This window comes from Armigeres subalbatus, chromosome 3, assembly GCF_024139115.2.
Source record: "Armigeres subalbatus isolate Guangzhou_Male chromosome 3, GZ_Asu_2, whole genome shotgun sequence".
Classification (NCBI taxonomy): Eukaryota; Metazoa; Arthropoda; class Insecta; order Diptera; family Culicidae; genus Armigeres; species Armigeres subalbatus.
This window is the reverse complement of record NC_085141.1, coordinates 150,839,867-150,856,875: the sequence shown is the minus strand read 5'-3', so window position 1 is coordinate 150,856,875 and position 17,009 is coordinate 150,839,867. Positions and strand designations below refer to the sequence as shown.

The 17,009-nt window shown below is 38.8% G+C and overlaps 1 protein-coding gene across 1 annotated transcript; it reads left to right on the top strand.

Moving 5' to 3' along the window:
• The first annotated feature begins 10,479 nt into the window (after positions 1-10,479).
• Positions 10,480-11,103, top strand: LOC134222060 (uncharacterized). The gene has a single exon (XM_062701210.1). It carries the CDS (start codon positions 10,480-10,482, stop codon positions 11,101-11,103), a length of 624 nt encoding a protein of 207 aa, XP_062557194.1.
• Positions 11,104-17,009: the final 5,906 nt, after the last annotated feature.

Below are 17,009 nucleotides of genomic sequence, written 5' to 3'. Positions count from 1 at the left end.
TACACGTTCGGTGTCCTATCTACTCTGATTCCAATCTGCTCAACCAGATCACCTAAGACTGCACTAACTACTATAAAATAGATTGATCTGTAATATATGGTCGCTAATGTTGGCATATAATAAGTACCTTTTACTCAAGAATGTTCTAAGACACTTCAGAGATCTAAGTTTTAGTTCCACTATGAACTGTGTCCTGCAATGTAGTTGAGTGTTATTCTCTAGCTTTATGTATTTATGTTAAGTTGCATGTAACTTACAGTTCCAAATTTAAGTATTTATATAGGTAGAATAAATTCACTTTTAGAATTAAGATGTTTAGAGTAACAATTTAGAATTGAAATATTTAGAATAAGTAATATTTAGGAATTTTGCAAATCATCCGCTTGGCACACCACGAAGTTGCTTTTGACAATCCGCTGTATCTAATTCCCTCCTTTGCCGATAGGTTTTATGACAGCATGGATGACGTCTCCGTTTGGCCGGGCTGATACGGCTCCATTGTATCTGAGGCAGTGCCTCCAGCCGCTACAGTCTTATTTGTCTTATTCGTCTTATTTGTCTTATTTGTCTTATTTGTCTTATTTGTCTTATTTGTCTTATTTGTCTTATTTATCTTATTTGTATTATTTGTCTTATTTGTCTTATTTGTCTTATTTGTCTTATTTGTCTTATTTGTCTTATTTGTCTTGTTTGTCTTATTTTTCTTATTTGTTTAATTTGTCTTATTTGTCTTATTTGTCTATTTGTCTTATTGTCTTATTTGTCTTATTTATCTTTTTTGTCTTATTTGTCTTATTTGTCTTATTTGTCTTATTTGTCCTATTTGTCTTATTTGACTTATTTGTCTTATTTGTCTTATTTGTCTTATTTGTCTTATTTGTCTTATTTGTCTTATTTGTCTTATTTGTCTTATTTGTCTTATTTGTCTTATTTGTCTTATTTGTCTTATTTGTCTTATTTGTCTTATTTGTCTTATTTGTCTTATTTGTCTTATTTGTCTTATTTGTCTTATTTGTCTTATTTGTCTTATTTGTCTTATTTGTCTTATTTGTCTTATTTGTTGTCTTTATTGTCTTATTTGTCTTTATTGTCTTATTTGTCTTATTTGTCTTATTTGTCTTATTTGTCTTATTTGTCTTATTTGTCTTATTTGTCTTATTTGTCTTATTTGTCTTATTTGTCTTATTTGTCTTATTTGTCTTATTTGTCTTATTTGTCTTATTTGTCTTATTTGTCTTATTTGTCTTATTTGTCTTATTTGTCTTATTTGTCTTATTTGTCTTATTTGTCTTATTTGTCTTATTTGTCTTATTTGTCTTATTTGTCTTATTTGTCTTATTTGTCTTATTTGTCTTATTTGTCTTATTTGTCTTATTTGTCTTATTTGTCTTATTTGTCTTATTTGTCTTATTTGTCTTATTTGTCTTATTTGTCTTATTTGTCTTATTTGTCTTATTTCTCTTATTTGTCTTTTTGTCTTATTTGTCTTATTTGTCTTATTTGTCTTATTTGTCTTATTTGTCTTATTTATCTTATTTGTCTTATTTGTCTTATTTGTATTATTTGTCTTATTTGTTTTATTTGTCTTATTTGTCTTATTTGTCTTATTTGTCTTATTTGCCTTATTTGTCTTAATTGTCTTATTTGTCTTGTTTGTCTTATTTTTCTTATTTGTTTAATTTGTCTTATTTGTCTTATTTGTCTATTTGTCTTATTGTCTTATTTGTCTTATTTATCTTTTTTGTCTTATTTGTCTTATTTGTCTTATTTGTCTTATTTGTCTTATTTGTCTTATTTGTCTTATTTGTCTTATTTGTCTTATTTGTCTTATTTGTATTATTTGTCTTATTTGTTTTATTTGTCTTATTTGTCTTTTTTGTCTATTTTGTCTTATTTGTCTTATTTGTCTTATTTGTCTTATTTGTCTTATTTGTCTTATTTGTCTTATTTGTCTTATTTGTATTATTTGTATTATTTGTCTTATTTGTTTTATTTGTCTTATTTGTCTTATTTGTCTTATTTGTCTTATTGGTCTTATTTGTTTTATTTGTCTTATTTGTCTTATTTGTCTTATTTGTCTTATTTGTCTGATTTGTCTGATTTGTCTTATTTGTCTTATTTGTCTTTTTTGTCTTATTTGTCTTATTTGTCTTATTTATCTTATTTGTCCTATTTGTCTTACTTACACTAGCAGCACTGTTATCACCCAAATACTTTTCAAAGCTTGTGTGGAAACCTTGTACAGAAATCCTCCCACGATATTTTCTAATGTTGTTCTAGAAACGGCTCATGTTTTCATTTTCCAAAACCAGCTGGAGTTTGTTTATTTAGATTTCCTCATTGCGTGATTGGTCGGCGCTGCTGCTGTTCTCTCGCCGAACCACTGCATGAGTGATAAATTTCTTCCCCATTGTTGCCAATTCCTTTTGTTCTCCGTTTACGGCAAATTCTCAAGCAATTGTAAACTGCATAATGATGAAAAAATTTTGGCGACACTGACAGCGTCATTCTGGCGGGCTGAATTGGGCAATTTCCTCTCTCAGAGAGTGCTGCCACGTGCTTTTTTAACGGAAAACCCTTCCCTCAGACCTTAAGGGTCAATGTGGCATAAAATCACTATTGACAGTATAATTCATGTTACTTTTGACCGTTAAATTGAAATGGTCGATATATTTACTCGGATTTTCCGGCGCAAACAATTGAGCATAATCTACTATATATGTTCAACTCGATGGGATGGAAGGATATGCACAGCCTTATGTGCCGACACCTTCCTAAAACAATTTTAAATACTGATGGTAGGGAGATACTGTAAAAACAAGGCCGAATATATTCAATTACTCAACGCAAAGTAATTTAAGCAATCAACATAAATTAAAAATGTTGCATGTAGGAATTTTTGGGTTAATTTACTTTTCATCAATTTAAAAGTTATGTGAAATATCGCATACCCTTATCATGGTTTGGCGAAACCGTCAAAAAAAAGCTTAGTCAGATTTACTTAACTGGAGCGCGGTGGATTGACATGTTCAAACATGCTCACATATTGGACAGTGTACGATATTGGCCCTTTGATGTTGCATGAAGAAGAAGAAGCAGAAAGATGATAATCGAAAAAATCTCCACGGTAAACCATACGGAGAAGTTTTCAAAACTATTCTCAAAAATTCTAAAAGCAATTTAATTAAAAATAGTAAGCAGTACGGGGTTGGACTTTCCTTCTACTGTATAATAAACACAAAATTTCTATTCGAAATTTTATTTTCTAATATTACACTTAAAACACAGTATAAGAAAAGTCCAACCCCGTACTGCTTATCGTTTTTAATTAAATTGCTTTTAGAATTTTTGAGAAGAGTTTTACAAACTTCTTCGTATGGTTTCCCGTGGAGAATTTTTCGATTATCATCTTTCTGCTTCTTCTTCTTCATGCAACATCAAAGCGCCAATAGCGGTACATAGCCGCAATCGTCATTGATGATGATGCATTGGCGCATATGTATAGGACACTAAGGAAAAAATTTGTTTGGGTGAGGAGCGCGGAATAATAACTTAGCCCAGAGGTTCCCAAACTTTTAGATATGCGACCCACCTAGCAGAATCCCATATTGCTTGCGACCCACCAGGTACCAAATGCATTGATTTTGTGAAATTAGATAAAAATGAGTTCGCGTTAGATTGCACAGATCATAATAAATTGCTTGATATTCCATCATTGTATTTGTCACAAATTTCGTCAATTTTTTTGGATTGGATGTGGTTTGGATTTGGATGGGATTTGAATTGAATTTGGGTTGGATTTGAAATTTATTAAGATTGGATTTGAATTGGGTTTCGTTTCGATTATGATTGGAATTAGATTTGAATTAGATTTGGATTGGATTTAAAAAAGATTTGGATTTGATTTAGATTAGATTCGAATTGGATTAGGATTGGTTTTGGATTAGGTTCGGGGTTTAGATTTAGATTATATAGGACTTCCTTCTACTTGCCCATATATCGTATAACAAAAAAAGGCCGTTGACCTTGACAGGTTTGTTGTTTTTTAATCATCAAATCATTACTTAGATCCTAACTCAAAATATGAAATAGATTTGTGGGACAAAATAGTAAGACAATTGTGAATTAAGATTTGTCTTTCGCGACCCACCACTGAACAGCCCACGACCCCCCTGGGGGTCGCGACCCATAGTTTGGGAACCTCTGACTTAGCCAAAATGATAGAGACAATAAGAGTCTTCATTGAATCTACATACACGTATGCAGGTGTATTGATATAAAGGGGTTTGTTGCCAAGTATGAAAAACAGAGAGAACATGATTTTGTTCTTACCAATATAAACTTGAAAGGAAATATTGATATTGGGGTCTGAGTGTTTCGGAAAAGGAAGAGCCGACCCGAAGGGGTAATGATTCTTTAGGGAAAGGAATTTAATTCAAAGCCCAGTTGAAAGAAAGAAGAAAACAATTGATTGATTGATTTTTGAGAGTATACTTAAAATCAAAGAGTAATACAAGCGGTAGCTGTTAATAGCTCGGTGGTATGGTGCGCTGTTTTACAAAGAACCCATGCTGGGTTCGAATACAGATTTTTAAGTGAAGGTTTTCACAACTCCGTTGGTTTAGAAGTATCATGCATAATGAAACATTTGGGACTTGTTGAACATTACTCTGTGAGGCAGCAATGGTCAAGTTTAGGTGTAAAGAAAGGGGCAGGACTTAGAGATACTCATTTTATACAAAAGATATATGAATTAATACATTAGTAAATTGAAGTAGCCACTTGAATGTGTGCTCGAAATAAGAGTTTTAGAGAGTGGAAAGAGAACAGAATTTTTCCAAGAGAGTTTCTGTTCCGTACACGGAAGCAGTCATGCGGTTCGCGAACATTCTATTTCATTTTGCTCAATCGGTTTCGTTTTCCTTCCCCTCATTCTGTTACTTTCCTTGTGGCAAATTTTGCCGCTCTTCCGGAGAGCAGCGGAGAAGAGAAGAAAAGGCATCATTGAACAGAACACGTTCAGACATGAATGGTCAGTGAAGTGCTCCTGCTATCGCGTTTTCATTTCGTTAGTTTAAATAAATAATAGTTAAGTAAAATCCATGTGTGCTTAATTGAATTCCCAGTACCACAGTCCCAAGCTTTGGTGAAATTTATAGATAGCAGTAAAGTGCCACGGCTAAGGCAGAGTGTCCAGCGAAGGATCCTCACCTTCTAGCTCAGCCTCCATTATAACGAAGTGTTACAGTCCACCTTGCTCGTTCCCCCGGACGGAACATTGGTCCTTCGAGCCGGATAACAGGAACCGGTAGTGACTCTATGTGCGTGGACTGCGTTACTGGTGAACTTAAAAGACTCAAGTAAGATAGGAAGAAGTAAATTCGGTGTTACTGGAAGTGAAAGTGTTTCAAAATGTCGCTTGTGCACAGCCCGAAAGCAACCCGCTCGGGAAAGCTGCACGGTGGCATAGAGAGTGAAGAAAATGAAAACGGTGAAGACAAAAAGAAGTGTTCAGCAGATGCGACGGATGAGCTGAGCCGGAAGATTGCTGTCCTGAGTCGCCAGCGTACCAAGGCCAAAGAAAAAATAAAATGCATAGAACAGATTCTGATTGATGCTGACGTCCTCGTGTACATATCAAAACTGAAAGTGTACGCCAAAAATGTTGATGCTGCCTACGAAGAATTTAACAATTTCCACAACAAGCTTGCCGAACTGCTGCCAGATGATAAAATGGAAGAACACGACCAGGTATATGCTGACTTCGAACGGGAATACCACGAAGTGTCGGCGTACCTCGAGGAGATGCTGATGGATACAGCATACACGCCTGCAACCCCCCAAATCATCGTTCAGCAGCAGCCGCTGAAGGCACCGATACCAACATTCGACGGCCGGTACGAGAATTGGCCAAAATTCAAAACGATGTTCCTCGACGTGATGGCTAAGTCCAACGATACTGACTCCATCCAGAGCGTTTTTAAAATCCTCGCATAATCATTAATACCCACATCCAAGGACTACTTTCTCTCAAGAAAATGACGAAAGAATCTTTCAGTGATCTTCGTCAATTGATTGATGACTGTTCAAGACATGTCGACAGCCTCCGCTACCTGAAGCAAGACCTTCTGGGTATGTCGGAGTTAATTGTCGTTTATTTGCTTGCGTCAGCATTGGATCCAGTGACCAGGAGGCAATGGGAAGCAACCATCGTGCGAGGATCGCTTCCGCAGTATGAAACTATGTTGATGTTCCTCAAGCAACAGTGCAACATTTTGGAGAACTGTGAAACAGCAAATCAAATTGCATTCTCCCGTGTGCCGTCCTTCAATATGAAGCCCAGTGAGCAGTCAAGATCCAATCCGAAATTCATTCCAAAAAGCCTAGCTGCTTTTACTAGCAACAGTGATGGTTCCAGTGAAGAGTGTGATTTCTGCGGTGAGGCCCACAAGAACTTCCAGTGCGAACAGCTGAAAAGTTTGAGTGTCATCCAGCGCATCGAAAGAGTACGGTCCTTGGGCATGTGCTTCAATTGCCTGAGAAAAGGTCATCGACTGAAGGATTGTCCATCAGACAGAAAGTGTTTGAAGTGTCGCAAACGTCATCATACTCAGCTTCACGATGATGCTAGGCTTAATCCAACCCAAGTCGAAAACAAGCCGTCCGAATCCTCCGGTTCACCAGAATCAACATCGAAGCCAATTCCGAATGAGAATCATACCAGTGCGTCCAGTGAAACTACATCAAGCAGTTCTCAAACCGCGACCTCGTCATATTCCATCCAAGCTACTCCAACCAGAAAAACCGTCCTATTATTGACAGCAGTGGTGCATGTTTTTGATCACCAAGGTAAGCCTCATTGTTGTCGGATCCTGTTAGATTGTGGGTCACAGGTGAACCTCATCACTAAGAGAATGGCAGCGTTAAGATTTCCGGCGTCAACAACCGGACGACAACCAGTATGGAGAAAACCGTTGTCAACCTTCGATCACGGTATAGTGACTACCGTATCAAGGTAGAATGCATCGTCACTCCAGTGGTAACTGGTCAAATTCCGAGTTCCAAAATCGATGTAACCGACTGGTACATTCCGCCCGGGTTCCAACTAGCGGATCCTTATTTTAACGTGCCGCAGGATATCGATATGCTGATTGGCAATGAGTTATTCTTCAAAATCATCAAGTCAAGCCAGTACCAGCTTGCCGAAAATTTACCGGAGCTGCGTGATACTCATCTCGGTTGGGTATTCACTGGTGCTGCAGCAGAAATGTCCCAGCAAGGTCCATCATATTCCCATACAGTTACAGTAGAAAACGTGTACGACGCTCTTCAACGTTTCTGGGACGTGGAAGAGGTCGCTGATCAAGAACCTATATCATCCGAAGCGATCGAGTGTGAAAATCATTTCCGCTATACGCATGAACGCAACGATGATGGACGATTTGTTGTTCAACTTCCGTTAAAGGAAAACGCCTCCCAGTTGAGTGACTGCAGATCGATCGCTTGGAAAGATTCTACCTCCTCGAACATCGTTTGTGTCGTAACCCGGAGCTCCGGGAGCAGTACGTGCAGTTCATCAGGGAATATGAACGTCTTGGTCACTGCAAGCAAATTGATGAAGGAATGGATCCACCCAACTTTCAAAAGTGCTACCTGCCACACCATGCTGTTATCCGTCCCGATAGCTCCTCCACAAAGTGTCGAGTGGTATTCGATGCATCAGCCAAGCCTTCGGAGCGCAGCCTGTCTCTGAACGACGTCCTTAAGGTAGGTGACACGGTCCAAAATGACATTCTTGATATTGTACTGCGATTTCGGAAACACAAATGGACTAAACCACGATGACGTCATGCGTCGATTTTCAGTAAGAAGAAAACCTCATCTGAGGGCAAAGTTTACAAAAAATGAACATCAACGTGAACATCCGGTGAACTAAAAGCTCCGAATTCACTCAAATGTTCATCGGCCCGCAGCGGATGTCATTTTTTCGAGCGAAAAGAAGAAGAATCGTGAAAAAAGAAGACGCTCGTGGTTAAGTCCATATGCTTTCACGGCTGACATAAGCAAAATGTACCGCCAAATCATGCACGCTTAAAATCAATAACACAGAGATGTGTTTGCATCACACAAAACGGACCTAATGCGGAACATCCCCTAGATGAGCGACAGTTATACTAAAGACACACTGGTGGTACAAGGACCGTGGTATACCACGGTTATATACCCTAGTACATATTGTACCATGGTTTTCCACGTTGTACCAGCATGGTACAAGGCGACACACCTGTGGTACAACTTGTACCATGGTACGAATACCATCAGTGTGTCATTAGTATTACACAGGCACAAAAATGCCTCGTACGGTCGTGATAACGGTCCTTTTCAACATGTAAACGTTTGTACAGATTCCTTGTTTCATGAGAAACCAAATACTGTTGCAAATATTGAAATCCAAGCTTCAATAAAACCACACGAGCTATTTTTGTGGCTGTGTAACTATCGCTCATCTAGGGGATGTTCCGCATTAGGTCCGTATTGTGTGATGCAAACACATCTCTGTGTTATTGATTTTAAGCGTGTGGTTGCTGCGATACATCAGCCACTGCAACGAATTTTTTGGAGAGAAAGCCCCGAGCAGCCGTTAAAAGTATATAATTTGAATACTGTGACATATGGCACAGCGAGCGCTCCATTTCTTGCGACTCGTTGCCTAGTCCAACTATCTGAAGATGGCCAGTCTAAGTATCCCCTAGGAGCGTCCACTGTGAAGAACGATGTTTACGTGGATGACGTTTTGTCAGGTGATAACACATTAGAAGCAGCAGTTGAACGCCAGAAGCAGGTGAAGGATTTACTTGCTAGTGCTAATTTCCCGATCCATAAGTGGTGCTCAAATTCCAAGCAGTTACTTGAGTGTATCCCAACCAGTGAACGTGAGAGTCCCAAGATCCTGGAAGAGCAAGGAATCAACACCGTCATCAAGGTACTAGGTATATTGTGGGACCCACGATGTGATGATTTCCTGTTCTCTATCACATCACCAAACCTCGATGCAGAAAGCAGATCCAACACGAAACGAATGATTTTGTCCGAAATAGCCAAATTGTATGACCCTCTTGGGTTTTTGTCACCCGTCATCGTTCGTGCTAAGCTGCTTATGCAGCAGCTGTGGCGCAGTAAGGTGGGCTGGGACGATCCCGTCGAAGATTAAATTAGCCAACAATGGATGCAGCTGAAATGTTCGCTTGCGGTGACCAACCAGGTGCGTATACCGAGACGTGTGCTAACTGAAGGAGCAGTGTGCTACGAACTGCATGGATTTGCCGACGCCTCTATGGTTGCTTATGGAGCGTGCATTTTCATTCGTAGCGTGCTAGCAGAATCGGCAGAACTACAGCTGCTCTGCAGCAAGTCAAAGGTGGCTCCTTTAAAGGTGATGACCATTCCGCGTCTGGAACTGTGCGCAGCACTCCTGCTGTCTCGGTTGGTGAACAAGGCTCTGCAGTCAATCGATATGCAGTTTCATCGTGTTGTGCTCTGGTCAGATAGTCAAATTGTTCTGGCTTGGTTGCGAAAATCTCCTGAGCATCTTCAAGTGTTTGTTCGTAATCGTGTCGCGGCAATTCGAGAAAGGACAATTGATTTCGAGTGGTTGTATGTATGTGCGATCCGAATTCAATCCGGCCGATATTGTGTCGCGTGGGTTAATGCCTAGTGAATTAGTACAAAATGAGATGTGGTGGCACGGACCAGAGTTTTTACGTGTTGTGCAATTTGAAAGCAAGTTGCTAGAAGAAATTGTTGAAGATGACATTCCCGAACTCCGTGTTACTCCGGCGGTGGTATCTGCAATCGAAGAAGAAGAGTTAGAAGTATTTTCGAGATTCAGCTCGTTCAGAAAGCTGCAGCGTGTTATTGCGTTGGTGCTTCGTTTCGTCAACAACTGTAAGAAAAGGAATTCAGAGGAACGTGTGAACAAACCAATCCTTACAGTGCCAGAGCTTAGTTTGGCCTTGGAGGTAATAGTGAAGGTGATCCAGCACCAAGAGCTTGGTGAAGATATCAGGCGATTCGAGGCAGGTGAACATTGTCGAAAGATAGGCTCACTTGGTCCGATCATAGTAAACGGTGTGCTCAGAGTGGGAGGCCGCTTGGAGCATTCCCAACTACCGTACAGTGTAAAACATCAAATCATACTTCCATGTAAAAGCCCGATGGTTCGAATGTTGATTCGCGCCTTACATGAAGAACATCTCCACATTGGGCCAACTGGTCTAATTCATGTGATTCGCCGGAATTTCTGGTTAATCAATGCTGCTTCAACTGTTCGTAGTGTGACCAGATCTTGTGTGAAGTGTTTTCGAGTCAAGCCCATTTTTAATCAAGCAGGGTGTTCGTAGAGTCGTCGCTGTGAAGGGATATGTAGCGGTATTTGTGTGCATGGTTACTCGAGCCGTGCATCTTGAGCTAGTCTCTGATATGTCGGCCAAGGCATTCATCGCAGCGCTTCAGCGGTTCATAAGTCGTCGTGGAATTGTACACCAGCTTCATTCAGATAACGGCACCAATTTTCGTGGTGCCTACCAAGAGTTAAACCACCTGTATCAGATGTTTAAGCAAGAACAAGAAACCCACCAGATTGCATCGTTCTGCCTGTCCAAAGGAATCGAATGGCATTTTATTCCGGCAGATGCTCCTGAGTTTGGAGGTATATGGGAAGCTGCTGTGAAGTGTATGAAGAGTCACCTGAAGCGAATAGTTGGAATTACGCTTTTGAACTTCGAGCAATATGTAACTATTCTAGCGGAAATTGAGGCGATCCTGAACTCCCGTCCGCTTTTTACGACATCAGCACCGGATAACTTTGAAGTAATTACCCCTGCTCATTACGTCATCGGTCGTCCACTCACCGCAATTCCAGAGCCCTCGTACGAAAATCTTCAATCAAGCCGTTTGGATAAGTGGCAGCACCTACAGAGCTTGCGAAACCACTTTTGGAAGGCCTGGTCTCGTGACTACCTGAGCAGCTTACAACCAGCTTACAACCTCGAAAAAAGAATCAGAAACTTAAAGCAAACGTTATCCCTGGAATGGTTGTCCTGATGCACAACCGGAATTTGCATCCTCTAAATGGAAGCTAGGTGTCGTAACCAAGGTGTTTCCTGGAGCCGATGGTCTGGTACGAGCAGTTGATGTTTTCTCCGACAAGTCTACTTTTCGCCGTCCAATTAATAAACTGTCAATTCTCCCGATTGAAGACAACAAGGCCTACTACGATGCAATATGATTTTGAAATAGACATTTCAACGTGGCGGTGTATGTTCCGTACACGGAAGCAGTCATGCGGTTCACCAACATTCTATTTCATTTTGCTCAATCGGTTTCGTTTTCCTTCCCCTCATTCTGTTACTTTCCTTGTGGCAAATTTTGCCGCTCTTCCCATTGACGAGCAGCGGAGAAGAGAAGAAAAGGCATCATTGAACAGAACACGTTCAGACATGAATGGTCAGTGAAGTGCTCCTGCTATCGCGTTTTCATTTCGTTAGTGGTAATAAATAATAGTTAAGTAAAATCCATGTGTGCTTAATTGAATTCCCAGTACCACAGTCCCAAGCTTTGGTGAAATTTAGATAGCTGTAAAGTGCCACGGCTAAGGCAGAGTGTCCAGCGAAGGATCCTTACCTTCTAGCTCAGCCTCCATTATAACGAAGTGTTACAGTCCACCTTGCTCGTTCCCCCGGACGGAACAGTTTCAAAGGGGACATCCAAAAAAGGGGGCAAAGTTTCGTAAAGTATGAAAGTCCAATATTAAGGCTCTATAAACCGTAATCAATTTGATGATGAAGATGATTTTGTTCTCATTCGCACTAATACTAATGCAATTTTAGCCAAAATTCAATATTTCACTGCTATTCACCAACTTACCTCTGTCAACGTATATTCATGGTATTTTCATATGAATTTTTCACTCACCTAGCTAATTAATTATCAATTAATTGACTGAAAAGTGCTTAAAACTGCTTTTTCTAGACAAATTTTCGTATACTAATTATACACACACTAACTCCGAACGATCGAGACACACACATACACATGCACTCAGTTTTTATTTGTTCTTTTCTCGCCGCTTTCTTGATTTTATCACAACTAAACATAATTCACTACCTAACTTTCACTTTTGGCTTTGATGTTGAACACCAATTTCTTCACTTCATGTCGAAAAACCAACGAAAACTGCTTTAAAAATTTGAAGTTAGAGAAAATTTGACGGCCGTATTGTGAATGTTGCAAAATTCGGAACACCCAAACTCACTACCGCATTAGGTGAAATAGTGCGCTCAAAATCTCAGCAAAGCAACTTAGAAATATCAAAACAATACATCGAATATGCTAGACGACACGCAAACAACTTTATGCATATACAAGAAAAGAATCATCATTTCATCGTTGCCAGATTTATTTGATCAAATAATTATTGCGGTTTGTTTGCGAATTAATCAAATCAACCAGAAAAAAGAAAAGATTATGCAGGCTTCTGTTGGATGGGTGGAGAATGGTTGACATTTAATTTTACCGTACCATGCATCCTACCATGCAGTCAAAAAAAAAACTACGGCAGCCGCTGCGGCTGCAGCAGTCACGACCAAGCAGACGACAGCACATACTTTTACTATTTTCTCCCCCCACAATCAATGTTTTCGTAGAATAATTTCTCAACGTATAGCCGGTTTTGGTGGCAAATATTCATTTCATTATTCCTTACTCGTTTTACAGATTAGAACTAATAAATCAGTATCTGTGGCTAGCACTTTTTCAAGGCTGTGTGTCACAGCCTAATTCAACTCGATTCTGTTCTATTTGCACTGCGCACAAGAAAGTGAGGATGGATGGCACGAGACTCACGCAGCAGCAAACAAACAATCTGCGGATGAAGAATAAAAAAGACTTAATTTCGTCTTACATTTATTTGGGAAACTGTATCAGTGTGCTCGACTGCTCAGTGCACGAAATTCTACCGGATAAAATGTAAATATTCGGAGAATCAAAGTGTTTTACTGTACTTTCCCCAACACTGTATGTTGAAAGCCCAGTGGTGTACGAAGAAATTTAAAATAAGTTTCCATATAATACATATTTCATAAATGCTCAAAAATAAACATTTTGTTGCATCTGGCAACAATATGTAGCAGCTGACAAGCTTTTACCACCCCATTTCCACCCACCTCAAATTTTCATCACTTTTTCTACAAGTTGCCTCACCAATACTAACAAGCAATAACGTCATTAATTTTCAAAACAGAGTTACGGAGTCTTGAGCCTTAAGGCTGAATTAGCTAATTTATGACAAGAAATTAAATAACTAGGGGGCATGACGGCTTTGGCAGGTTTTGTTCTATTATTGGCAGGGGTTTTTTTATGATTGACTATGCTCAAATTTGGCCTGAACATTCTTTGCATATCAAAGAATATTGTGGCCAAATTTCATAAAATTTGGTCGACAAAAACCCCCCCTGCCAATAATAGAACAAAACCTGCCAAAGCCGTCTCTCCCGCTATTGTAAAAATTTGAATAAAAAGGAAGTTGTTTCGGAATTAATGGATTTTTCAAATAATCTGATTAAGCATTTCATGCAAGAGAATTTTAGGGAGCATCCATAAATAATGCAAAGTTGAGTAATGAATGGAAGCTAAAAATTGAGGATATTTACGAAGTTGAAATTAAAACCGCAATTCATGAAATCATTATGAAATTCAGAACTAGGATTGACTATAAATACCGTGCGCTTTTCCAAGCTCAGGGTCAGTCCCAAATATTCAGCAGCACTTGTATTGGAATTCGGCGCTTTCTAGGTTTCCCTAGCCGGCCTACCGAACACTCCAATTGAATTAGGGTTGTCCCTTAGACACCTCGACACTCGTGACTAGTGCACGAATCGAGATCTAAGTTTAAATTAATTAACTTCTTGAAAAATATAAAAGTGAACAGTTAAATAGTCCGTCGCGGTAAAATCGAAAATCGGTGTTAGAGTCTCAGAATAAGTATCGATAAACAAAAAGTGTTAGTATCTCTGGGAAAGACATTGTCATACGGGAAATAGTGTAAAAGTTTGTAAAAAAGAAAATATTCGAGTTTATAATTATATGAAAGTGTTAATTGTAATAAATAAGTGCTGAAATGTAAAAGAAGTTTATAATTGTACAAACAAGTGATACATAAATAATAAAGTTTTATTCTAACCGTAGTTGAGTGTTTGAACTAGAAAAACCGAAAGACCAGTGCCGCGCCGTCGGCTTAGAACGCTTAACACATCGTGGAACGGTGATTATTAACATTTGAGGTTGAACAATACATCGAAGAAGGGAAGTTCGCTTCACTGCGAAGCAGCAAAGCTAAATCAACAAAAATGACAGTTGTGCTCCGCCTCCGTATCGATTGGTGTGCCCCCGAAAACGCGAGCACTTTGAAACTTGGATTCCGTGAAGAGTGTCCCTAATCTAATTTTAATATGGTACATGATCTTTGCGATATTAGCCCGTTTTCTCCCTCACGTTCTCGACGTTCCAATTTATTCACATTTTGCATTTCCAAAGAATAGACAACTTCAACTTCACATCCTGTTTATTCTTCAATAACTGCCCAGAGCTAATGACAACAACTTGAACTACTTGAAATGCAAACATATTCCAATAGCCTTCCGTTCGTGGGTTGATCTGCAGTTCATTTCTATATGGAGTTTATAGACTACCTAATACTTCGTCGGTGCTAATACCATGGTAAAAACAAAAACTACAGCAGACGTTTGATAACTGCAAGTCATTTAACTGCAATGCTTTTTAGCTGCAATGCTTTTTAACTGCAATTCGATAGTTGCAACAGTTTTACAGTTATCGGACCGCTAAACTTCAAACCGACGCACAGTGGGCGCAGCAATCCAAAAACGTGCGTTTTTTTATTTGCGTGCAAACGGTTGATTTTACATAGGTGGTGTCTTCGGAAGAAAATTTTATCAAAAAATAAGCTATCTTTTGGAAGATTAGGGTGACCTAAAAATTCGCCTGTTAGGGTGATCCAAAATTTTTTTTTTCATTTTCTTTCAAAAAATTTGAGCCACTACAAAAGTGATAGAGCTTGAAAATACAAACAACTTCGTAGAATATACCTACTCTCTATCTTTCAACGGTAGCGAGTTATGATGAAATTTCAAAAAATCGTATCTAAAACCTGTTTTTTGAAGAAAACTTTTTTTCTTATTGTTTTTCGGCATGGACATGTTCTACAAAGTAAACAAGTACATCAAATCACACGGTTTTCTAAAAAATGTGGATATTTCGGAGGTATATTAGAGAAGTTATTCGACTTTTTTATATTATATAATGCAATTTTGCTATGTCCATATCTTTAATTGAGGCAAATAGTGGCAGATCACACACCAACCATATGGAAATATAGACATCCAACTACCAAATGCACTCTATTTTATTAGGAGGAAATCGGAAGAAATATTGATTTGACAAACATTAAGGTGACTCAAATTAGTATAAAAACCGTTTTTTAATATATTCATGGAACACTCTACATTAATCATATTAATTTTTTTTTAACTAATTTTATTTGCTAATTATCTAATACATGCATTCATCTCTTAGACTAGGTGTTCCGTGTTTTCTTATCACTATCATCCTTATTTGCTATGTTACGCTATTAGTTATTATTAATACATTTCAATTGCCTCTGGCAGTTAGGATATTTCCTCTGGTTGAATAAAACCATGTAGGAATTACAATGTTTTCTACTTAAACTAAACTTAACCTAATTTATAGTAAGGGGTCGTACACATATTACGTAAGCATTTTTGACGTTGGATTACGTCTTTCCGGAACATTGGGGGGTCATTCTGCAGTTTCAAATTTGAGACCGTCACGAAAAGTGGTCAGGAAGTATGGGCTAATAACTCAGCCGTCTTTCAACCGATTTTAAAGATTTTGGTGTTAATCGATCGACGAACTCTTTAAGATTTTGCTCAACTATCGAAAAAATGCATTCAAAGTGCTGAACTATTGAAAAATTGAATTTTACTAGGCACTGAAAATCGGTAAACCAACCAATCGCGATGTGCATCGCAAGCACGGATATCAAAACCGTGCAACCTACGGGCTCGACTCCAATCCTCAGTTCAACTAAATTTTCTCGGAGAGCGGGCACAACGATGACGCCCGTAGGAGCAGTCTCAGCAGAAAATGGAACATCGAGAGGCCATCGCTAAAAGCAACAATCTTCGGACTATCGTTTAGTTACTGTTAGTGGCGCATTTTGGAAAGAAAATCGGTTCTTCTCAGGACCAAAATTTTATGAGAAGATAGAGTTGATTGCAAAAATGGCAGCGATTACGATCCCCCACATACCAGTGGCGTCACTGAAAATGTTTTCTTAATAGTGACTATTTAGCAGAAAAGTGAATTTTTTACGCAAGATACGGACTATCGTTTGTTTGCTATGATTGATTAGAAAGGCGCATTGTGGATCAAAATCGATTCTTGTCAAATGTACTATTGAGAGGTAGAGCCAAAATATTTTCTTCAAAGTGCACAGCATAACCGCTTGGCGACGGTAGAAAGTTGGAATCTGCTATCTATTAAAAGTGCGGGAATTAAACAATGATGACGTCTCACATCATTGAGTTGCGTCAAATGAGATTTTCCCAAGATTCTGATTTGGTGTACTTGCTGTTTATTATTGGAAAGGCGCGTCATTGGAAACAAAATCATATTTTTACACGAGAGAAGGTTGAACCGAGACAAAAATCTGCAAAATGCAAATCATAATCGCTTGGTGACGGGCAAAGTTCTTTGGCTGTAGCATCCGACGCGCTCCTTGCATGGAGACGTTCCAAAACAATGTATTAGGATGGATGACTTCTATCGTGTTCCAGCGGCAAATCCTAAATTGGCTGACAGTGGCATCAGTAGTGGAAATTCATTACAAAATTTTGATTTCCGGCGTGCACGGT

What these genes read in the sequence shown, in the direction of transcription:
- LOC134222060 (XM_062701210.1), top strand. Translation starts at nt 10,480, where the DNA reads ATGTCGGCCAAGGCATTCATCGCAGCGCTTCAGCGGTTCATAAGTCGT.